Source organism: Ursus arctos, unplaced genomic scaffold (genome assembly GCF_023065955.2).
Source record: "Ursus arctos isolate Adak ecotype North America unplaced genomic scaffold, UrsArc2.0 scaffold_32, whole genome shotgun sequence".
Classification (NCBI taxonomy): Eukaryota; Metazoa; Chordata; class Mammalia; order Carnivora; family Ursidae; genus Ursus; species Ursus arctos.
Window position 1 is genome coordinate 11,185,783 of NW_026623008.1, and position 23,344 is coordinate 11,209,126.

The 23,344-nt window shown below is 48.9% G+C and overlaps 2 protein-coding genes across 11 annotated transcripts in view; one reads left to right on the forward strand and one right to left on the reverse strand.

Moving 5' to 3' along the window:
• SPEN (spen family transcriptional repressor) overlaps positions 1–20,897 on the forward strand; it is a 98,610-nt gene extending 77,713 nt beyond the window's left edge. For 5 of the 7 annotated variants that reach the window (XM_057305509.1, XM_057305512.1, XM_057305508.1 and 2 more), the window contains 9 exons: positions 563–688; positions 1,762–1,875; positions 2,906–3,019; positions 3,993–4,093; positions 10,107–18,282; positions 18,693–19,205; positions 19,372–19,566; positions 19,900–20,058; positions 20,503–20,897. In XM_057305509.1, coding sequence (XP_057161492.1) covers positions 563–688; positions 1,762–1,875; positions 2,906–3,019; positions 3,993–4,093; positions 10,107–18,282; positions 18,693–19,205; positions 19,372–19,566; positions 19,900–20,058; positions 20,503–20,634 — 9,630 coding nt within the window. In that variant the 3' untranslated portion in view covers positions 20,635–20,897. The remainder of the gene's footprint in view (positions 1–562; positions 689–1,761; positions 1,876–2,905; positions 3,020–3,992; positions 4,094–10,106; positions 18,283–18,692; positions 19,206–19,371; positions 19,567–19,899; positions 20,059–20,502) is intronic. The other 2 variants (XM_057305511.1, XM_057305510.1) reach the window with 2 other exon arrangements.
• A 731-nt stretch (positions 20,898–21,628) lies between these two features.
• The window catches only part of ZBTB17 (zinc finger and BTB domain containing 17), a 30,386-nt gene continuing 28,670 nt past the window's right edge, over positions 21,629–23,344 (reverse strand). For 2 of the 4 annotated variants that reach the window (XM_044391422.3, XM_044391423.3), the window contains one exon: positions 21,629–23,342. In XM_044391422.3, the coding sequence (XP_044247357.1) occupies positions 23,059–23,342 (284 nt within the window). In that variant the 3' untranslated portion in view covers positions 21,629–23,058. The remainder of the gene's footprint in view (positions 23,343–23,344) is intronic. The other 2 variants (XR_007190591.2, XM_044391424.3) reach the window with 2 other exon arrangements.

A 23,344-nucleotide genomic window follows, 5' to 3' on the forward strand; every position in this document is an offset into this window, starting at 1 on the left:
AAAATATGTGTTAATTGACTATGTTATCTGCAAGGCATCTGGTCAGCAGTAGGCTGTGAGTAGTTAAGTTTTGGGGGAGTCAAAAGTTATATGTGGATTTTCAACTGCCTTGGGGGTTGACACCTAACCGCCCCTCTACCCCCCGCCCCCACATTGTTCAAGGGTCAACTGTATTTCTTAGGTTTTTATTAACTAGGCTGCCTTTTCTTTATTAATCTTCTCTGTATTGTTCCAGTTTTAATATACGTACCACTGAATGAGCACAATCTTTTCTTTATTCATAAATTTCTCTTAACACAGGTATTGCGGATTTTAAATTCTGAGTTTGCAATTTCTCTTCTGCAAAGAGCTTCACAAAGGAAGGTTTTCATGGTTGTGACTAACAAATGCTGTATTGTGTAGTCTTTCAGGATATTTACACTTGCATCACGATGTACAATTTTAACTAAGAATGATTTTGGGAATATGACTGTTTTAAGAAATATGCACCTCATTTGGGTTTGGATTATTCTGATTTTTTCCTGTTGGCATGTCACTAAGGGGTGCTCATTGGCTTTTTCAGGATATTGATATTAAGAAAGTAAATGGAGTTCCTCAGTATGCATTCTTGCAATACTGTGATATTGCCAGCGTTTGTAAGGCTATTAAGAAGATGGATGGGGAGTACCTTGGAAATAATCGCCTCAAGGTAAAGGATTTTTTGCATAAGTTATTATGCTGTTATGATTTGTTATGATTTGGAGGTTTTTTTGTGTGTATGTCTGATTATTTAAAATTGTAGTACAGGGGCGCCTGGGTGGCACAGCAGTTAAGCGTCTGCCTTCGGCTCAGGGCGTGATCCCGGCCTTATGGGATCGAGCCCCACATCAGGCTCCTCCACTATGAGTCTGCTTCTTCCTCTCCCACTCCTCCTGCTTGTGTTCCCTCTCTCGCGGGCTGTCTCTGTCAAATAAAATCTTTAAAAAAATAAAATAAAATTGTAGTACAGTTAGATAATCATAAAGGGGATACAGTTCATTGCATCCTCATCCTCTTATACTGTAAACTGAATTAATACTTGCTGGGGCACCTGGCTGGCTCAGTCTGTAGAGCATGTGACTCCTGATTTCAGGGTTGTCAGTTTGAGTCCCATGATGGGTATAGAGATTACTTAAAAAATAAAATCTTGGGGGACCTGGGTGGCACAGTGGGTTGAATGTCCATCTCTTGGTTTCTGCTCAGGTCAGAGATCCAGCCCCATATCAGGCTCTGTTAGCATGGAGTCTGCTTGAGACTCTCTCCTTTAAATAAATAAATAAATACTTTTTTTTTTTTTTTTTTAATTTTATTTGAGAGAGTGAGAGAGAGCATAAGCTGGGGGCAGGGAGAGGGAGAAGCAGGCTCCCCACTGAGCAGGGAGTCAGACACAGGGCTCGATCCCAGGATCCTGGGATCATGACCTAAGCCGAAGGCAGACGCTTAACCAACTGAGCCACCCAGGTGCGCCGTAAATAAATAAATCTTTTTAAAAAATAAAAAATAAAATCGGGGCAGGGGGAAGAAAAGCTAAGTTTCTGGAGCCCATAAATTAAAATCTGATGAGTTAATACTTGCTTAGCCTGGCAGAATTAGTTTAATATAAATTTCTATTTGATTTTAACCAGATGGTTGTCCTTTGGGGTGATGGTCGATAAGATTCCTACAGAAGGCAGGTGTTTTTCAGAATTCTGTAGTTGAGTAATTGGTGACTTTACTAATAGAAATTTCACCTCTCCTGTCCAGCTGGGTTTTGGAAAAAGCATGCCTACAAACTGCGTGTGGTTAGACGGGCTTTCTTCAAACGTGTCGGATCAGTATTTAACACGACATTTCTGCCGATATGGGCCGGTGGTAAAGGTAGGTGGGAGATTTTGGTGTCGGTGTCAGGTTACTTCTGACTCCCTATTCTTGGTAGTATTCTGTCCTGTCAACCCCAAGTTGTAGTGTTGACATTTTCTTTTCTTTAATCACTCAGCTTGTCATAGAAGGGCATCTGTATGTATTAGCTTATGATGTGAGGAAGTATTTTGGAAAACTATTTTGAACTAGCCAAGATGATTAATTGTGAAACTAATTTGCATAATACTGTTAAATAGAATGTTTCTTAGGGGTTTTGGTAATTTTCTCTCATTAAAATTAGTCTGATTATCTAATTATTTACATTCACACTAATACATAATTAGGCTTCATTTAAAAAATACAAGATGACTTTAAAAGGCTGCTCGTACAACAGAATGTGCATCCGCCTAGTGTCGGTAATGTACCGTGCCTGCGTCCAGCAGGGGAAGGGTCTTTGGACCCCATTCCATCATGTGAAAGGAGGGCTTTGAACTCCTTGAGAGCAGATTCACACTGTCGTGGGCATGGTGCGTAATGTCAGCGTTTCTTTCAGTGTAGCTTTTGTCGTTTGGAGAAACACACATCATAAAGACTGCTAGCGTAAGTAAAAAATCCAGCAGCTTTAAGAATTCTACTTATAACCAGTATTCACTGAAATTTATTGTTGATTCAGTGCTCTACATCGTTTTCTCTCTTTCAGGGGTGGGTTTTTTTGAGCCAAAACTACAAGAATGCTTACTTGAGTATAGTACAGGACTCCGTCAACATAGAAAATAAAGTAAAATACAGAAAAACAAAATAAAGGCATGCTGTACCTCAAGCCACAACATCCACAATTGTAAACGGTCCCTTCACATTTTTATTGTGTGTTTTCACTACAACATGCATCACCAGGAAAAGCCTGATATTTTTTTCTAGAATAAAAAATACATAAATATATTTTTTCTTGGCAGCATCCTTGAGACAGGATTTTCTTGGGACTGACACTAAGTCTAGTGGATGAGGTTCTTCTTATTTGGTTTTTGTTTTGTTTTTTTGTTTTTTATAGGTGGTGTTTGACCGCTTAAAAGGCATGGCCCTGGTTCTCTACAATGAAATTGAATATGCACAAGCAGCTGTAAAAGAGACCAAGGGGAGGAAAATCGGTGGGAATAAAATTAAGGTGTGCAGAATGACTTTAATCAGAAGTGAAACAAAATCATACTGAGATCCCACCCTCTTAACGCATTCTGTAGGTGGCCAGCAAGGGGAGTGGTTTACAGTATATGCACCGTAGGTCCCGTTTTTAAGGGGAATATTATTTGTATACTTGGCTACTTGAGGCCAAAGGGTCGTTAGCCAAAGGATTTTCCCTAAAAGTCGTGTCATTCAAGGAAATGTGCTTCTTTACACCCCAGGTACCTGACGCTTACATGTATGCTCTTGGTGCAGGCTGGCCCACATTCACCTGTGGTACAGTATCTGCACACCCAGGAGCTCGAAGTGTCACGCATTCTAGCTTCCTGAATGATCCTCTCTTCCTCTTCTTTCCTCCTCTCCTAAAGAGTGGGTAACCACTGAACAGTCAATCTTTGTCTGCTGTTTTTGTTTAAAAACTCCTGTTCATGATAACTTGAAGGAGTTTATGCACTTAATACCTGTGATGGTTAAATTGAAACAAGTCTTTTGAAATAAGATATTGATAGATGATGGGTATCCTAGGCTTAAATGACTCTGAGGCGCAGCTGTGAGTGAAGTTTAAATGCTCTTCCATATTTTATTTTTATGTTCTAACTGTGGTTCCAACAAATTTAAATTCAACACAGATTTCTGGGTTTAGTTGATCTGATTATTTGGCAACGTAGAATCTCGATAGGTATTGTTTTAGTTTTCCATTTTGCCTTCTCCACTCCTTCAGTATTGGGTTCTGGAACCTTAAATTATATAGCGCCTTGTTGAGATTTGTGTTGGAATTGAGAGAGATTTCATGTTAACAGAATACAGTTTCAGTTAGGACTGTTTCACTTAGTTGAGACAGATTGCTCTTACTTGAAGTTTATCCAGAGGGCTGTGTTGGGAAGGATTTTCAAATTTGAAAATTTGAAACTTGAAAACGTGAAACTTGAATCAGACACCTGCTATTCTTTCTTTTTAAGGTGGATTTTGCAAATCGGGAAAGTCAGCTGGCATTTTATCACTGTATGGAAAAATCTGGTCAAGATATTAGAGACTTTTATGAAATGTTAGTAGAAAGAAGGTATGTATTTTTTTTTCCAAGCAAGAAGGTATGTATTTTAAACATACCAGCATAGCTTGAATTTTAAAATTTCAAATACATCAAATTTAGATGGGATTAAATTTTACTTTTCACCCCTTATTTCTACACTTACCCTGAAAAAACTCCTTTCCTTTTATCCCCTCATACAGAAACCCAGGTTTATTTTTATGAATCCAGTTTTCAGGTGGCTTGTGGGATTTAGGTTAAGCTAAATACATTTCTCACTCAATGCTCCTAGAATTTGAAAGAGTTACCATTTTGCTAGATTAACAGTTTTAAATTAAATATGATAACATGTTGAAGGGCACTGCAAACTCTTAAGTGCCCTGTATATTTAGTAATGACAAAATCCAGATTATTACTGTGCATGTGCTCATACTATTAGTCAAAAAAAAAAAAAAAAAAATGCGCCCCTGGGTGGTTCAGTCGGTCAAGTGTCTGACTCTTGATCTTTGCTCAGGTCTTGATCTCAGTCAGGGTCTTGAGTTCGGGCCCCCCATTAGGCTCCACACTAGATGTGGAGCCTACTTTAAAAAATTAATTTTTTTTAATTGATAAGATTATCAAGAGCTTTCTTTGCTTTAAATTTGAATCTTCTAAATAATTTGTGAATCAGTAAGCCAAAGCATATATAAATTTGATAACTTCAGCAATGTAAAAAGTAAACCTTATTTCCTCTTAATAATTTTTTTGGTCATGGTAATGTAGTATCTGACTTTTTTTCCTGCTGCTTGTAGGAAACATTGCAGTTCCGAATCATTTTAAGTCTCATAGTTTGAACCAGGCTATTTCTGTTAGCTTAAAACTGTCCCCAAACTGATGATTAACTCTTTTTTTAGACTGATGATACTAAAACACCCTAACATAGTGTCACCAAGTGCTTCAGTAGCTGATCACATTTGCAAATGGAGTCTATCGGGGAGCCTGGGTGGCTCAGTCATTAAGCATCTGCCTTTGGCTCAGGTCATGATCCCAGGGTCCTGGGATCCAGCCCTGCATCCCTGCTTGGCCGGAAGCCTGCTTCTCCCTCTCTCACTCCCCCTGCTTGTGTTCCCTCTTTCGCTGTCTCTCTGTCAAGTGAATAAATAAAATCTTAAAAAAAAAAAAAGAAAATGGAAACTATCATCCGCATGGTCAAGCTGTTTGTCCAGACACGCCTCTGTGATTAAGTCTCCTGGAATGTCACCACTGGATCTCCACCCCTGTACATATGTGTTAAAAGGCTGTGTGTGAAAATGCCTTCAGACACTCTAGTTAAGTGTACAAGAAGGGTCTAAAACAAGTATGAGTCAGATCCTGATTGTGTTGTCGGAAACCTGTGGAATATATTCCCTTTTTACTACCTGTTCTTGCCACTTAATTTTTGTTTAAGTCATAAAAAGCATGTGTATTTTTTGAGTCCTTTCCTTGTGGAATATTCTGCGGCAGTCATTGAATACTGGGAAAGTTTTTTAAATTTTTATTTATTTATTTTTAAAGATTTTGTTTTTAACTAATCTCTGCACCCAAATGTGGACGTGAACTTTATAAACCCCAGACCAGGAGTCTCATGCTCTACCAGCTGAGCCAGCCAGGTGGCCCTGGGGAGTTTGGTTTGGTTTGGTTTGGTTTTTTTTTTTAAGATTTTATTTATTTATTTGACACAGAGCACAAGCAGAGGGAGTGGCAGGGAGAGGAGAAGCAGGTGCCCCACAGAGCAGGGAGCCTGATGCAGGGCTCGATCCCAGGACCCTGGGATCATGACCTGAGCCAAAGGCAGACACTTAACTGACTAAGCCACCCAGGTGCCCTCCCATACACTTACTGTGTTCAGAAAGTTTCCTTTTATTCCTACTTGGATGAGGTGTTGTTTTTTTTTTTAAATCAGGAAAGGGTACTGGATTTTTTTTCATCAATTGAAATGATCATGTGTTTTTTCCTTCATTCTTTTAATGTGTATAATATTGATTGAATTTTGTGTTTGAACCATCCTTGCATTCTTTTTTTAAAAATAATTATGCAATAGTGATTAAATGAAAGTTTTTAAAGTGGGTTATAAAGCAGTAAGTACAGTATGACCCAATTTTATAAAACACAAGTACATATATGCGAAGAAGACGGAAAGATGTATACACACACACACACACAGAATACGTGCATGTACACACACGTACATAAATTTATATATAGCGGCACTTGTATCTATTTCAGGGTGGTTAGATTATTAATGATTTTTTTATTAGCATATATTGTATTATTTGTTTCAGGGTACAGATCTGTGGCTCATCATTGTTACACAATACACAGCGCTCACCATAACACATACCCTGAGGAGTTTTTTTTTATTTATTTTTATTTTTATTTATTTATTTATTTATTTATTTATTTATTTATTTATTTATTTATTTTTAAGATTTTATTTATCCACTTGAGAGACAGAGAGACAGAGATACTGAGAGAGCTCACAGGCAGGGTGGAGAGGGAGAAGCAGGCTCCCTGCCCAGCAGGGAGCCCGACGTGGGGCTCGATCCCAGGACCCTGGGATCACAACCCGAGCTGAAGGCAGACACCCAACCGACTAAGACACTCAGGTGCCCCTGGGAAGGTTTTTTAAATGAAAAATGTACCCCACAGTCAAATTACCAAAAGCTTGAACTTCGGAGGATTTGATAGTTTTTCACTAGTAGACTGGAATCCACTGCCCTCTAGCCAGAAAGTCAGTTTTGATACAAGGCTTTCCTGTGTCAGTTTGTGTAGTGTGTGTGAGAGAGGGTGCATGTGCATATATCGGAGAATATGTGGGCTTGTGGAGAGAGAAAAACGTTTTCCATTCTGGGTCCCCAAGTAGCAGTTTGAAGTCGTTGTTAACATTTTAAGTGCTTATAGGAATCCTTCCCCATAAGCTAGTGGAAGGTGTGTTGGTGGTCTAGTGGCACCTAAAACATAAAACATCCACTATTAAAATCTTCTGTGCATACAGTAAATATTTTTCAAAGGATAGTGTCTTGTGAGGGTTGTATAATGCTGTGTGGGTGTTCGTTTTTGTATATTAACACTTAAATTCACCCATTTTACTGATGATCTGGCTCTGGCTTTGTTCTTTGCTTCTTACCCATGGTTATTTACCCCTGTTGAATGGAGTTTATCTCCTGATACAGGAAGCAGGAGGATGAGGGACCTAAGCGTGACTCAGTTTTGCCCTGTTTGGTTTCAGATGGCAGTGCTTACAGAGTGCATTCCTTGCTTGCAGTAGAACGTGGAGGTCTTTGCCCTTTCCATAGAGTGGAATAAATTCATCCCACTGAATAGTTAATGCATGAATGAAAAAAATGCTTTACCTCTAATGATAACTTAGCTCAGGAATGCAGTGACCGGTTTGCATAGGGCACTGCAGTTTAAAAATAGCATTTCATTAATTCCCTCAAACACTGTGTCAGAGAGGTAGGGCCGAGACTCTTCTCTGTTACTTTTGGTGGGAACTGAAGATCAGATGACTTCGCTGATAAGGTCACAGGCTAAGACGTGTTTGGGCTGGAGATAAGCCCAGTGCTCCTACCTGCTAGTGCATTGAGCTTCACACGTTACCAGAATAATTCTCGAGATGCATTTACAGGATCCTATTATGCTTTAGGTGAATTTCCTACCTACTTAGGGGAGTTGCGATATCGTGCAGTCATGTGAACAGTTACCTCAAAACCTGGCTTTTCCAGGTTCTTCGGAGACCCTTTTGTCCAGGGTACCAGTGTGCAGTTGTACTGTCTCCTGGTTGACTTGCATTCTTTGAGGGCAGGAACACTCATTTCTTTTGGTAGTCAGGGGGCCCAGCAAAATACGTGCCAAGTCAGTGTTTATTAAACGGAGTAGTGCTCCACTAATGTTTACACATATACCTTTAATTTGTGTAACTTCATATTTTTGGACATAGTTTTAGTCTGATTAATATAAAACATACCTTGAGACTGTTTTTGCAGTATGATTTTAAGCCTACTGTTAATGTGGGCAGTGAGCCAGTGACCATTGTAGGTGTCTTAATCACTTTATATTAGAAAGCATACAGTATGTTTACCTTTATGTATGAAAAGGTGCTTCCTTGGAGTTCGTATTTACATTGGTGATGAATTAAATTAGCCGAGTTCTGTGCCTAGTAACATTTATTTTAAGGTAGCTGGCTGTTATTTAGGCGAAGAATCTGATTCCTGTGGAACTTGAGAAAGATCACCTTGAATCCAGTTAAGCAGAATGACACAGATACACCCATCAGATGTTCTCTATGGACTGAGAAATTCCGTATAAATACATACAATAATGTGTTACTGATGCTTCCAGTGTTTGCATGTTAGTCTTGGATGCTTCATTCGCTGTGGAGAGTGGGGTAGAACATCACTCAGTGGTAGCTTTGACATATTTTTCGAAGGCTTATTCTCTCAAAAGATACTTGAGTGGCTCCTATGAGCCAAACACTGTTACAAGACGACCCCAAAAAAGCTCATGCCTTTAGGGGTTTAAACTGTAGATTTTTTATGTTTCAGTAAGCCACTAACGGCATGACTGTATAGAACGTATGACCTGCTTGAGGGAACAGAGATGGAGAGTGAACAAGAGTGAAAGAATTGGTCTCTATTACGGGTACATTTCATTTTATCCATCATACATGTTCTTGTGTGTAAATTTAATCCTATCTCGAATGCCCCGGGATGGGTCCCTATAAGAGAAAACCACAGTGAATTCCTTTACAACTGAGGAATCCTCTCACAAGGCTTGTGTTCAGTTGGTGGCTTGGGGAAAAGTAACATTACTGAAGGCCAAGTATGTGCCTCACATTATGTCAGGAAAGTTCTTAAAACTGTTATTTAATCCTCTTAAGAGCCTTGGGGCGCCTGGGTGGCTCAGTCATTTTAAGCGTCTGCCTTCGGCTCAGGGCGTGATCCCGGCGTTCTGGGATCGAGCCCCACATCAGGCTCCTCCGCTGGGAGCCTGCTTCTTCCTCTCCCACTCCCCCTGCTTGTGTTCCCTCTCTCGCTGGCTGTCTCTCTCTGTCAAATAAATAAATAAAATCTTTAAAAAAAAAAAAAATCCTCTTAAGAGCCTTATGAGGAAGGGTTACCACCATTTTACAAGTGAGGAGACAGCTGAGGGAGACTGGCCCCCAACGCGTTTTTTTTTAATTGCGAATTGAGAGAGAGGTATTACCAGTATCATATGGGTCACGTAGGTGGGAGGATTTCAATTAAATTATTCTCTATTTTTCCCAATAATGCATTTGTTTCCCAAGTTGTAGTAAGAATACCTTTTGACAGAAAAGTAATTATGAAAGATTTGGAAATGTGGGGATATGATAATGTTTAATATTAGTGTTTATTATATAAGTCATGACACCTCAACCAAAAGAATAAAAAAGGGCTGAAGTGCTGTCCAGTAGAAACATAATGCAAACTAAATTTGTGGATTTAAATTTCCTAGTAGACACAGTAAAAAATGAAAAGGTAAAAATAATTTTATTTAACTCTCAGTATATCTAAAATATTACTATTTCACATACAATCAATCTAAATAAACTACTGAAGTTTTTTGTTTTTTTTTTAAAAACTAAATCTAAGTCCGGTGTGTATTCTGTATTCACGTCTCAAATTTCAAGTTCTCAGTAGCCACATGTGGGTTGTGGCTGGCTATGGACGGTATTGGACGGTCCAGGTCTAATTGAGTAAACAATGGCAAAGATTTTTTTTTTTTTTTAAGATTTATTTATTTGAAAGAGAGCAAGAGCGAGCGGAGGAGGGGGAAGCAGCAGAGGGAGAGGGAGAAGCAGACTCCCCTCTGAGCAGGGAGCCCACCGTGGGGCTTAATCCCAGGACCCCAGGGTCATGACCTGAGCCAAAGGCAGACGCTTAACTGACTGAGCCACTCAGGTGCCCAAGATTTTTAGAAGCAGGACTTTGTAATCTCATGTGTGTGATTTAGTGTGTCAATGACAAGAAAACAAAAGAACTAATACATTCTTTTTCATATTCGGTAGAGAGGAACGAAGGGGATCTTATGACTATAGCCAAGATCGCACATACTATGAGAATGTACGTACTCCAGGCACATACCCTGAGGATTCCAGACGGGACTATCCAGCCCGAGGGAGAGAATTTTATTCGGAATGGGAAACTTACCAAGGAGACTACTATGAATCACGATACTACGACGATCCTCGGGAGTACAGGGATTACAGAAACGATCCTTATGAACAAGACATTCGGGAATACAGTTACAGGCAAAGGGAAAGAGAGCGAGAACGCGAAAGGTTTGAGTCTGACCGGGACAGAGACCACGAGAGGAGGCCAATTGAGCGCAGTCAGAGCCCAGTGCACTTGCGACGCCCACAGAGCCCTGGAGCATCTCCCTCACAGTCAGAGCGGTTGCCAAGTGATTCTGAAAGGAGGATTTACAGCCGATCCTCAGACCGGAGTGGGAGCTGTAGCTCACTTTCCCCTCCAAGATACGATAAACTCGACAAATCTCGTTTGGAACGCTATACTAAAAATGAAAAGACAGATAAAGAAAGGACTTTTGATCCTGAGAGAGTGGAAAGAGAGAGACGCTTAATAAGGAAGGAAAAAGTGGAAAAGGACAAAACTGAAAAGCAGAAACGAAAAGGAAAAGTTCATTCCCCTAGTTCTCAGTCTTCTGAGACAGACCAAGAAAATGAGAGAGAACAGACCCCTGAAAAATCAAGGAGTTCTAATAAACTAAGCAGAGAGAAAGCTGACAAAGAAGGAATAGCAAAAAACCGCCTGGAGCTCATGCCCTGTGTGGTTTTGACACGAGTGAAAGAGAAAGAGGGGAAAGTTATTGACCACACTCCTTTGGAAAAGCTGAAAGCTAAGCTTGATAATGACACTGCCAAGTCTTCTGCCCTGGATCAGAAACTTCAGGTCTGTCAGACGGAGGCTGCAAAGTCTGACTTGTCTAAACTGGAATCCGTTCGAATGAAAGTGCCGAAGGAAAAGGGACTGTCGAGCCACATCGAAGTGGTAGATAAGGAAGGTAGGCTTAAGCCCAGGAAGCACCTGAAACCAGAGCAGACTGCTGACGGGGTCAGCGCCGTGGACTTGGAGAAGCTGGAGGCGAGGAAGAGGCGTTTTGCAGATTCCGGTCTGAAAGCAGAAAGGCAAAAATCAGAAGTCAAGAAAAGTAGTCCAGAGATGGAGGAGGCTCGAGTACTTCTAAAAAAGCAGCCTGACCTGTCGTCTAGAGATGTCATTCTGCTGAGGGAAGGAGAGTCCGAAAGAAAGCCTGTGAGGAAAGAAATTCTTAAACGAGAATCTAAAAAAATCAAACTAGACAGACTTAATGCTGTTCCCAGCCCCAAAGACTGTCAGGAGCTTGCCAGTGTTTCTGTTGGGACTGGCTCGAGGCCCAACTCAGACCTGCAAGCGAGGCTGGGAGAACTGGTATGCGAGTCTGTGGAAAATCAAGAAATCCAGTCCAAAAAACCCGTTCCCTCAAAACCACAACTCAAACAGCTGCAGTTATTAGATGATCAAGGACAAGAGAGAGAAGATATTAGGAAAAACTATTGCAGTCTTCGTGATGAGACACTTGAAGGTAAATCAAGCCAAGAGAAACCACATTCAGTAAACACCGAAGAAAAAATTGGCATCGATATCGATCACACGCAGAGTTACCGAAAACAAATGGAGCAGAGTCGTAGGAAACAGCAGATGGAGATGGAGATTGCCAAGTCTGAGAAGTTTGGCAGTCCTAAAAAAGATGTAGATGAGTATGAAAGACGGAGTCTGGTTCACGAGGTAGGCAAGCCCCCCCAAGATGTCACTGATGACTCTCCTCCCAGCAAAAAGAAAAGGCTGGACCATGTTGATTTTGATATCTGCACCAAGAGAGAGAGGAATTACAGAAGCTCACGCCAAATCAGTGAGGACTCCGAAAGGACTGGCGGCTCTCCCAGTGTCCGGCATGGTTCCTTCCATGAGGAAGATGACCCTGTGGGCTCCCCTAGGCTCGTGTCAGTAAAAGGGTCTCCCAAAGGAGATGAAAAAGGTCTCCCCTATCCTAACATAACAGTCAGAGAAGAGTCCTTAAAGTTTAATCCTTATGATTCTAGCAGGCGAGAACAGATGGCAGACATGGCCAAAATAAAGCTCTCTGTCTTGAATTCTGAAGACGAACTAAATCGGTGGGATTCTCAAATGAAACAAGATGCCAGCAGATTTGACGTGAGTTTCCCAAACAGCATAATTAAGAGAGACAGCCTTCGAAAGAGGTCTGTACGTGACTTGGAACCCGGTGAGGTGCCTTCTGATTCTGATGAAGATGGCGAACACAAGTCCCACTCACCCAGAGCCTCTGCTTTATATGAGAGCTCTCGGCTGTCTTTTTTATTGAGGGACAGAGAAGACAAACTACGTGAACGAGATGAAAGACTCTCGAGTTCTTTAGAAAGGAACAAATTTTATTCTTTTGCATTGGATAAGACAATCACACCAGACACCAAGGCTTTGCTCGAAAGAGCTAAATCACTGTCTTCATCTCGAGAAGAAAACTGGTCTTTTCTTGATTGGGACTCCCGTTTTGCTAATTTTCGAAACAACAAAGATAAAGAAAAGGTTGACTCTGCTCCAAGACCTATTCCGTCCTGGTACATGAAAAAGAAGAAAATTCGGACTGATGCAGAAGGAAAAATGGATGATAAAAAAGATGACCACAAAGAAGAGGAACAGGAAAGACAAGAATTATTTGCGTCGCGTTTTTTGCACAGCTCGATCTTTGAACAAGATTCCAAGCGACTGCAGCATCTAGAGAGGAAAGACGACGACTCTGACTTCATTGCTGGTAGGCTGTACGGGCGGCGGACATCTGACGGAGCAAACAGCACAGCCGATTTGATTCAAGAGCCCGTCGTTCTTTTCCATAGCAGATTTATGGAACTCACACGAATGCAACAGAAAGAAAAGGAAAAAGACCAAAAACCCAAAGAGGCTGAGAAGCAGGAAGATACCGAGGATCACCCTGAGACCCCAGAATCTGCCTCTGAGAGTAAAGAGTCTGAACTGAAGACTCCCCCTCCAAGTGGGCCTCCTGCTGTCACAGCTATAGCTCCAGAGTCAGCACCATCGTCCCTGGAGAAGACGACAGCCAGCGAAAAAGCAGGGGAAGTGCCTCTGGTGACAGAAGACAAGCCCAGGGAGCCGGCTTCCGCCTCCGAAGAAGCAAAGCCTGGGGCTGAACAGGCCGCCAGCGCCGCACAGCAGACCGAACAGGCCGACCCACCCACAGGACTGGACCCCAGTCAAGATGCTGCTGGGGCTCCATCAGTTGTGGAAGAGGGCTCATCAGCTGACCAGCTGCCTTATCTGGACACCAAGCCTCCAACTCCCGGGGCCTCCTTTTCCCAGGTAGAGGTCGCTGCAGATCCGGAACCTGATAGCACGCAGCCGCTTTCAAAACCGGCTCCGAAGCCTGAGGAAGCTGATGAGCCAAAAGTGGAAAAACCAAACTCAGCTGCTAATGTTGAGCCTAACGCAAATCAGAAAGCGGAAGTTGTCCCTGAGGTTCAGCCTCCAGCTTCTGAAGACATTGAGGTTGACCCTCCAGTTGCTCCAAAAGATAAAAAGCCAAACAAAAGCAAGCGTTCCAAGACCCCCGTTCAGGCCGCCGCCGCAAGTACCGTGGAGAAGCCTGTCACCAGGAAGAGCGAGCGCATAGACCGGGAGAAACTCAAGCGGTCCAATTCTCCTCGGGGAGAAGCACAGAAGCTTTTAGAGTTGAAGATGGAGGCAGAGAAGATTACAAGGACCGCCTCTAAAAACTCAGCCGCAGACCCAGAACACCCCGAACCAAGTCTGCCCCTCAGCCGAACAAGGCGCCGGAACGTGAGGAGTGTCTATGCCACCATGGGTGACCACGAGAGCCGCTCTCCCGTCAAGGAGCCCGTGGAGCAGCCACGAGTGACCAGGAAGAGGCTGGAGCGAGAGCTGCAGGAGGCCGCAGCGGTCCCCACAACCCCAAGGAGGGGGAGGCCTCCGAAAACACGCCGTCGGGCTGAAGAAGATGAGGAGACTGAGGCGAAAGAACCAGTTGAGACACTCAAACCAGCCGAGGGATGGAGGTCCCCACGAGCCCAAAAATCTGGAGCTGCTGGTGGCCCACAAGGGAAAAGGGGGAAAAATGAGCCAAAAGTAGATGCTGAACGTGTGGAAGCGGCCACGGAGGCGAGTCCCCAAGTAAACGTGAAAGAGAATAACACAAAATCCAAGGCTGATAAAGAAGAAGCAGGAAGTGAACAAAAACGTGACAAAAAAGAAATGAGCACAGATAAAAATGCACTGGAAGCCCCTGCAGTTGAAGTGGTGGAGAAAAAAACAGCCCCTGAAAAAAACTCCAAGTCAAAGAGAGGAAGATCTCGAAACTCTAGGTCAGCAGTGGACAAATCTGCAAATCTCAAAAACGTGGATACCGGTGTCAGTCCCAGTGTGGCGGTGGGCCCCGGGGGGCTGGCGGTGGAGAAGGACGCGGAGGTGGCGGCCGGCCCAGCCGAGAAGAGTGAGAGTCCCCAGAAGGGAGGCAGTTCGTCATCCCAGTTGAACAGCGATCCAGCCCTTCCGGGCAAGGAAGTGGAGGCAAAGGAAGATGTGTCTGCCTCTGCGCCGTCCCCAGAAGCCAATCAGTTAGCCAAGCAGATGGAGCTGGAGCAGGCGGTGGAGAACATCGCCAAGCTCACCGAACCCTCCTCCGCAGCCTTCAAGGCGGCGGCCGCGGACGCACCAGAGGGTCTCTCCGCTGAGGACAGGGACAAGCCGGCACACCAGGCAAGTGAAACGGAACTGGCTGCAGCCATTGGGTCCATTATCAATGACATTTCTGGGGAGGCAGAAAATTTCCCAGCAGCTGCACCTTACCCTGCAGAATCCCAGACAGATCTTCAGCCCCGCTCTCAGGCGCCGCAGCCCCCAGGGGAAGGAATGGAGCCTGAGACCGATGAGGCTGTCTCTGGCATCTTGGAGACCGAAGCTGCTACAGAATCTTCTGGGCCACCAGCCAGTGCCCCTGACCCCTCAGCAGGCCCAGCAGATACCAAGGAAGCTGGGGGGAACAGCAGCGAGACCTCCCACCCAGTGCCAGAAGCCAAAGGAGCAAAAGAAGCAGAAGTCCCTCTTGCTCGGAAAGAGAAAGGGCGCCAGAAGACAAGTCGATCACGTCGCAAACGGAATACAAATAAGAAAACGGGGGGCACTGCAGAGACCCACGTCCCTGAACCTGACCAAGTTCAAAGCAAGAGTCCTGCTACAGATGAGGGGACGGCAGTGCCAGCCCCAGAAGCTGTACAGGAAGAGCAGCAGAGAGAAAAGCCCCCGTCCGCTCCGCCGGAGTCCTGTGCTTCGGACCCAAGCAAGACTCCTCCCGTCGAGAATCCGTCCCAAGAAAGCAGTGTTGAAGAAAAGACCCCCACCAGAGCGTCTGCGCTCCCAGACCTTCCCCCTCCCTCCCAGCCAGCGCCAGTGGAGGATGAACCTCAAGCCAGGTTCAAGGTGCATTCCATCATTGAGAGTGACCCGGTGACCCCACCCAGTGACTCAAGTACACCCACCCCCACGATCCCTTCGGTAACGGCAGCAAAGCTCCCACCCCCTGTTGCCTCTGGGGGGATCCCACACCAGAGTCCCCCTCCTAAGGTCACAGAGTGGATCACCAGGCAGGAGGAGCCTCGGGCTCAGTCCACCCCATCTCCAGCTCTTCCCCCAGACACAAAAGCTTCTGACATGGACACCAGCTCCAGCACACTGAGGAAGATCCTCATGGACCCCAAATACGTCTCCGCCACTGGCATCACTTCCACGAGTGTCACAACTGCCATTGCGGAGCCTGTCAGTGCCGCCCCTTGCCTGCACGAGGCACCACCCCCGCCTCCAGTTGAGCCTAAAAAGCCACTCTTAGAAGAAAAACCAGCAGCTCCGGTACCCAACACCTCTGACACACAGGCCCCAGAGGTTCCAGTAGCCGCTGAAAAGGAAAAGGTGGCTCCGGTCATTGCTCCCAAAATTACTTCTGTGATTAGCCGGATGCCCGTGAGCATTGATTTGGAGAACTCGCAAAAGATAACTCTGGCAAAACCAGCCCCTCAAACCCTGACCGGCCTGGTGAGTGCTCTGACCGGCCTGGTGAACGTCTCCTTGGTCCCAGTGAATGCCCTGACCGGCCCCGTGAATGCGCTGAAGGGCCCCGTGAAGGGCTCAGTGACCACGCTGAAAGGTTTGGTGAACACTCCTGCTGGCCCCGTGAACGTCCTCAAGGGGCCAGTGAATGTCCTGACGGGGCCAGTGAATGTTCTCACCACTCCGGTGAACGCCGCTGTGGGTGCGGTGAACGCCGCCACCGGCACGGTGAACGCCACCACGGGCGCCATGAATGCAGGTGCAGTGACCGTCACAGCGGGGGCAGTGACTGCCGCATCTGGCAGCGCGACCGCCACTACAACAGGCACAGTGACGGTGGCAGGTGCAGTGATTACACCGTCAGCAAAGTGCAAACCCAGACCCAGCACTAATGAGAACAGTCGGTTCCACCCAGGGTCTATGTCCGTGATCGACGACCGCCCGGCAGACACGGGCTCTGGTGCCGGGCTGCGTGTGAACACATCCGAAGGGGTCGTGCTCCTGAGCTACTCGGGGCAGAAGACGGAAGGCCCGCAGCGGATCAGCGCTAAGATCAGCCAGATCCCCCCGGCCAGTGCCATGGACATCGAATTCCAACAGTCGGTGTCCAAGTCCCAGGTCAAGCCTGATTCTGTCGCCCCGTCACAGCCTTCGCCCAAAGGCCCCCAGGCTCCTTCGGGCTATGCCAATGTGGCCACTCATTCTACTCTGGTACTGACTGCCCAGACGTATAACGCATCTCCTGTGATTTCATCCGTGAAGGCTGACCGTCCGTCCTTGGAGAAGCCCGAGCCCATTCACCTCTCCGTGTCCACACCTGTCACCCAGGGCGGCACAGTGAAGGTTCTCACCCAGGGCATAAACACGCCCCCAGTGCTGGTTCACAACCAGCTGGTCCTCACCCCAAGCATAGTCACCACTAATAAAAAGCTTGCTGACCCCGTCACCCTCAAAATAGAGACCAAGGTCCTCCAGCCGGCGAATCTGGGGTCTGCTCTCAATCCCCACCACCCTCCTGCTCTGCCCAGCAAGCTGCCTGCAGAAGTGAACCACGTCGCCTCGGGGCCCAGTACCCCAACAGACCGAACGGTCTCCCATTTGGCAGCCGCAAAGCCAGATGCACATTCTCCTCGACCCAGTGGGCCTGCTCCGTCCCCGTTCCCGAGAGCGTGCCACCCCAGCAGCACCGCGTCCACCGCTCTCTCCACCAACGCCACAGTCATGCTGGCGGCAGGCATCCCCGTGCCTCAGTTCATCTCTAGCATCCACCCGGAGCAGTCTGTCATCATGCCGCCCCACAGCATCACCCAGACTGTGTCCCTTAGCCACCTGTCGCAGGGCGAGGTGAGAATGAACACTCCCACGCTGCCCAGCATCACCTACAGCATCCGGCCGGAGACCCTTCACTCTCCGCGGGCCCCTCTGCAGCCCCAGCAGATAGAGGTCAGGGCACCGCAGCGTGCGGGCACGCCCCAGCCGGCCGCAGCTAGTGTGCCGGCCCTGGCCCCCCAGCACCCTCCGGAGGAAGAAGTGCATTATCACCTCCCTGTTGCTCGGGCTGCGGCCCCCGTGCAGTCGGAGGTGCTGGTCATGCAGTCCGAGTACCGGCTACACCCGTACACCGTGCCCCGGGACGTGAGGATCATGGTGCACCCGCACGTGACGGCTGTCGGCGAGCAGCCCCGGGCAGCAGACGGGGTGGTGAAGGTGCCGCCGGCCAGCAAGGTCCCGCAGCAGCCCGGGAAAGACACCACCAAGACCGCGGAAGCCAAAACGGCCCCGGCCCCTGCCCCCCACGGGGAGGCCCGCATCCTCACGGTCACCCCCAGCAACCAGTTGCAGGGGCTGCCTCTGACCCCGCCTGTGGTGGTGACCCACGGTGTGCAGATAGTGCACTCCAGCGGGGAGCTGTTTCAGGAGTACAGATACGGAGACATCCGCACCTACCACGGCCCCGCTCAGCTCACGCACACTCAGTTTCCTGCCACCGCCGCCTCCATCGGTCTACCTCCTCGGACCAAGGCTCCCGCTCAGGTGAGTGCCACACAGCCTTCCTCCCTGGGGCAGTTGCAGTGCCACTGCAGCCCCTGACATGTGTTGCCCTTTCCGTGAGTTTAAAGAGGCATTCCTGAAATCGCAGGGTGAGGGAATCCGATCTCTGTGCAGAGGCCAGAGACCCGGGAAGGTGCTCTCTGGGGGATCGCGTGGGGGCGGGGGTGCCTCCTTTGTGCAGGGCTGTGGGGGAGAGTGAGCGGGTGACCTCTTCGCAGAGCCCTCGATCCTGAGTGCCCAAGAGGATCACTGCTGTGGGCCTGACTTCCAAGGGATGCCTGCAGCTGACCCTGCCCAGGAGCCCAGGGCAGGGGATTGGGGGGGAGGTATGGGCAGAGTACTGTGTATAACACGCTCTCCACTCCATTCTTCTCTCCCCTGCCAAACTCCAGGGCCCAGCTCCTGAAGGTGAGCCCTTGCAGCCCACTCAGCCTGCACAGTCTACACAGCCTCCCCAACCCGTGCAGTCCACACAGCCTGCCCAGCCCACACAGCCCTGCCAGCAACCCTCCCAGCTCAGCCAGCCGGGCCAGCCGCCAAGCAGCAAGATGCCTCAGGTCTCCCAGGAGGCAAAGGGGACCCAGACAGGAGTAGAACAGCCTCGCCTCCCAACTGTACCTGCAACCAGGCCAGCTGAGCCTCACGCCCAGGTTCAGAGGGCGCAGGCAGAAACAAGCCAGACCTCCTACCCCTCCCCTGTGTCTGTGTCCATGAAGCCTGACCTCCCGGCCCCTCTCCCTGCTCAGGCTGCCCCAAAGCAGCCATTGTTTGTCCCCACAACCTCCAGCCCCAGCACCCCTCCAGGACTGGCTCTGACACACACTGAAGCCCAGCCCGCTTCCAAACCAGATTCTTCTCCACACTTGACTTCCCAGAGGCCTGTGGATATGGTCCAGCTTCTGAAGGTAAGCCCAGGCAGGGGGCCTCCCCTGCTCCCCTCCAAGCTTTGCGCTGTGTTGAATGTCTTAAGGTCCCCCCTTAGACCAGTAAGCTGTTGCCTGGGGCCATGTCCAGCATGGCTCTGCTCTGTAGCCGTGAGCTTATCACATCTGTCTGTCTCCCCGAGAGCAGAAGTACCCCATCGTGTGGCAGGGCCTGCTGGCCCTCAAGAACGACACAGCTGCCGTGCAGCTCCACTTTGTCTCTGGCAACAACGTCCTGGCCCACCGGTCTCTGCCCCTCTCCGAAGGAGGCCCCCCGCTGAGGATCGCCCAGAGGATGCGGCTCGAGGCCTCCCAGCTGGAAGGGGTTGCCCGAAGGATGACGGTAAGCTTTGGGGCCCAGGCGAGCAGCTGCCCTGCCTTCGAGGGACGACATGGCTTGCCCCCACCTGCCTGTCTCCCTGGCTTGCCCGTGGGGTGTGGTAGTGGCGCGCCTGGCATGTTCTGTCTCCGGCGGGGGTGGAAGATCCCTCTAGGCTCAGAAACTGGTTTTTTTCAGTCAACAAATAGGGTGGACTTTAAGGTCCTCTGAGGGTCGGCGTAGGGGGAGGGGGCTTCTGTGGACTCAGGAGCCGAACCACTAGGTTGGACAGGCCTCTGCATGGGGCTGCTGTCTTGAGGGGAGGCCCCTGATGACTGACGGCTGCTTCTGCCACAGGTGGAGACAGATTACTGTCTGCTGCTGGCTCTACCCTGTGGCCGTGACCAAGAGGATGTCGTGAGCCAGACGGAGTCCCTCAAGGCAGCCTTCATCACCTATCTGCAGGCCAAGCAGGCGGCAGGGATCATCAACGTTCCCAACCCTGGCTCCAATCAGGTCAGCCCAATGTCCTCACTTGGGGCACGCACGTAGGGGCTGGTCTAGGCTGTCGAGTCCAGTGGCACGGGCTACCAGGGCCAACTCAGAGTGGTCCAGAGGTGGGCAAAAGGTGTTTTGGATAGAGGACTCGAGCAGAGTGTAGAGGTGGGGCCTCCATGGCCCACCCTGGAGCTAACCCGGGGACCCCCGAGACCACAGAGGTTTTTAGCTCCGTGCTGTGAAGGAAGGTTCCCAGGAGAATAGCTCAGGTGGCTAGTTTTCTGACACTAGGTGTCTCCTGGTGGACAGTCCTGGAGGCATTTGCTGACGGGGAAACGGACTCACCCTAGCTCTGTGTGTTGGGCCCCTTCAGGGCCCCCAGTTGGGAATGTTCAAGAATGGTAGTGGGGTGGCTGATGTGGACACGGGGATCCCACTCGTCTCTCTCGTCCCCCTCTCCAGCCCGCCTACGTGCTGCAGATCTTCCCGCCCTGCGAGTTCTCGGAGAGCCACCTGTCCCGTCTGGCCCCCGACCTCCTTGCCAGCATCTCCAGCATTTCTCCCCACCTCATGATTGTCATCGCCTCCGTGTGAGCCACCGAACGATCCCCGCTCGGTGGACTTCCCCGAGGCTCTGCAGCAAAAAGTAAACCCAGGACCCAGTCCCGTGGAGGAAGCAGCTGCCGAAGGGGACATCCTCCACTGCCAGCCGCCAGCCTCGCCCTCGAGCCCGTTCTCCCCCAGGCTCAGGGGGACAGACCCCTCTGGGCAGTGGTGCTGCTACCTGTGTGTTTACATGACATTTAGCCCGAGGACAGACCACCAACCGATGGACTCTGCAGACACCTTGGGGCTGGGTTTCTCTCTCCTCTTTTTGGAGAAAAGGAACTGGGCAGTGGAATTAATTTTTTGTTGTTTTTGTTTTTAAGAAACAAAACAGAACTGCCTTTGCACTAAATTAGTGACTTGGACTTCTGCACCGTTGAAGACAGGCTGTGACACTCTGGATGGCCTGGCGTACCTGAAACACACACTGAGGACTCGAGCGCAGGACTTCAGGCTTCCGCTGAGACACTGGGGTCAAGGAACATTTCACTGGGTGGTTCTGTCCCCACCCTGCCCTGCCCCTCGCCCATTTGGATGTGTCCCCTTTCTTAAGTCTCCTGCCGCCACCATCTTTGATTCACCCGGATGTACAGTTTACAGTCGAAAAAGAGCAAACAGAAGGATTTTCTTTCCTGGTGGGATATGCAGAACTTGGGATGTGTGTATATATAAATATATAATATATATAAATATATATAATACTGACTTAAAATCAAATTCCCCTGACATACATTTTTTTTAATCTGTGCCAAAAATGTGTTTTCAGAGAAAAATCTTATTTTCATACTCAGACTTTGTATTGTCACTCATTTGTATAAGTGCGCTTCGTTACAGCACGGGCCCTGCCCCCGCGATCTGGAAGTGTCACACACACACAAAAGACTGTACAAAAAAGACTGGCTTCCCCTCTTCCTGTTACCTTGACCTCTCCCCCCAACTTCCTAACACTTATTAATTTATGAAACTGGTTTTCTCAGCGCAGTTTTGTTTTGTGTGTCCATTGGATTACAAACTTTATTAAAAAATACAAAACACGTCAAGTGTGGATGTGATTGTCACTTGGTGGGAGGACCAAGGGTCCTTTGCTTAGGGGAATAGCTGGCCCTCATCCCACTTCTGTTTGCCTCCCCAAGTCTGTCCATGGGACCTGCTCCCTTCCTGCCAGTTAATCCTCCCCAAGCATCATGTTATCTTGTACAAGAGGTTTCTGCCAGACTGAACTTTGTTCTTGGGTAACGTGGAAGGCACTTCAAAGTTGGATTGGGGGGGGGGGGAGGAGGGGCGGGGGAACCGCCTGGCAGGCAAACTCACAAACCTCGTAGGCAAACTTTGGTGTCCCGCCTCTTGCCCCTTCCTTCCTCCCACGGGCCTGGAGCAGGCTGGCCCCGCAGCAGCAGTGGCACAGCCTGGCCTGGTGCCAGCAAGGACGGGGCAACTGGACTTGCTACCAGCTGGGGGTGGGGGAGCCCTGGCGGCGGGGGCGGGGGGGGGGATAGGAACACAGGGTCCACAGAGTTGATGGGCTCACTTGAGACAATCACAGGGCTCTCGGAGTGAGGAGGCGGTGCCATCTCTGAGAGAGGGATTACAGCTGCTCGGAGCAAACTGTAGAGGGGCAGAGACGGCATCAGCTCTCCCTGCTGAGGGGTTAAGGATGAGCCAGCTGTGTCCCCTGCCTCCCCCCATCAAAGCTCCTGGCCACGCATTTCTGACCCTCAACCTGGTCGCAGACTCCCATTGATTCAGGGCACATAAGTGTTCCCAAAAAAGTGGGGCACTGGCTTGGCCTTAATCCTGTGAAGTGAGTGGGGAGCCCTCCTGCTTCCCCAAGCCCAACAGAACTGGGCCCATGGCCTGGTGGGCCGGCTCTCTGCCTACCTTGCTGCTCTGGCTGAATGGGCTTCTGAGCTGGGCTCTCTCTGGGTTGCCTGGATCCTGGGAAGCCAACCCAACTGGGCAGAGGGGGAGCGGGGTCACAGCTGTGCTCCATGGCGGAGAGGGGAGCTCAGGTCCTGAAGCTGAACAGGTGAGAAGCCCAAGGAGGAGACTGGATGAGGGGATGGGGTGCACGGAGCCACGGTCTCTCTGGCCCTAAGCGTGCCGCCCACACCCCGACTCAGGACAAGGAAGCCAGCTTTTTTTCTAGACAGGTCCAGAGGCACCAGTCCCATTCTGTGGGTGGGACAGCCTGGCTTTGCCAAGAAACAGGTCGGTGCCAGCTGGTCCCTGGGTGGAGCAGCCCTTCCGTGGCATCGGCCACAGCTCTGCCAGCTCCCCGCCCCACCCCCACAGGGAGCTATAGGCAGCATTAGAAAATAATCAAATTTATTCTCTCTAGGGAACGGGGCCACCCCTCTCAGATCTAGGGTGCCATCCATCCTTAAATAAACAGTCACAAAGAGGGACGCCTGCTCACTCAGCAGGCGGTGGACATTCAGGGGCTGTGGGGGGCGTCTCTGCCAGAGCGGGCTGGCCATCGGCCCCGTCCCGAGGGCGGAAGACCAGCTCCCCAGCCTGCAGCACCTGCCCGGCCGGCCACGCGCTGCCTGGCCCGTACTGCTGGTAGAAGTCCGCGTCCGTCTGGAACATGACCAGTGCCTGGGCCGTGTGGATCCGCACGTGCTGGGCAAGGCTGTTTGCATCCAGAAACTTGTCCCCACAGGAGTCACAGGCATAGAGGATGTGGGTGTTGGGGTCT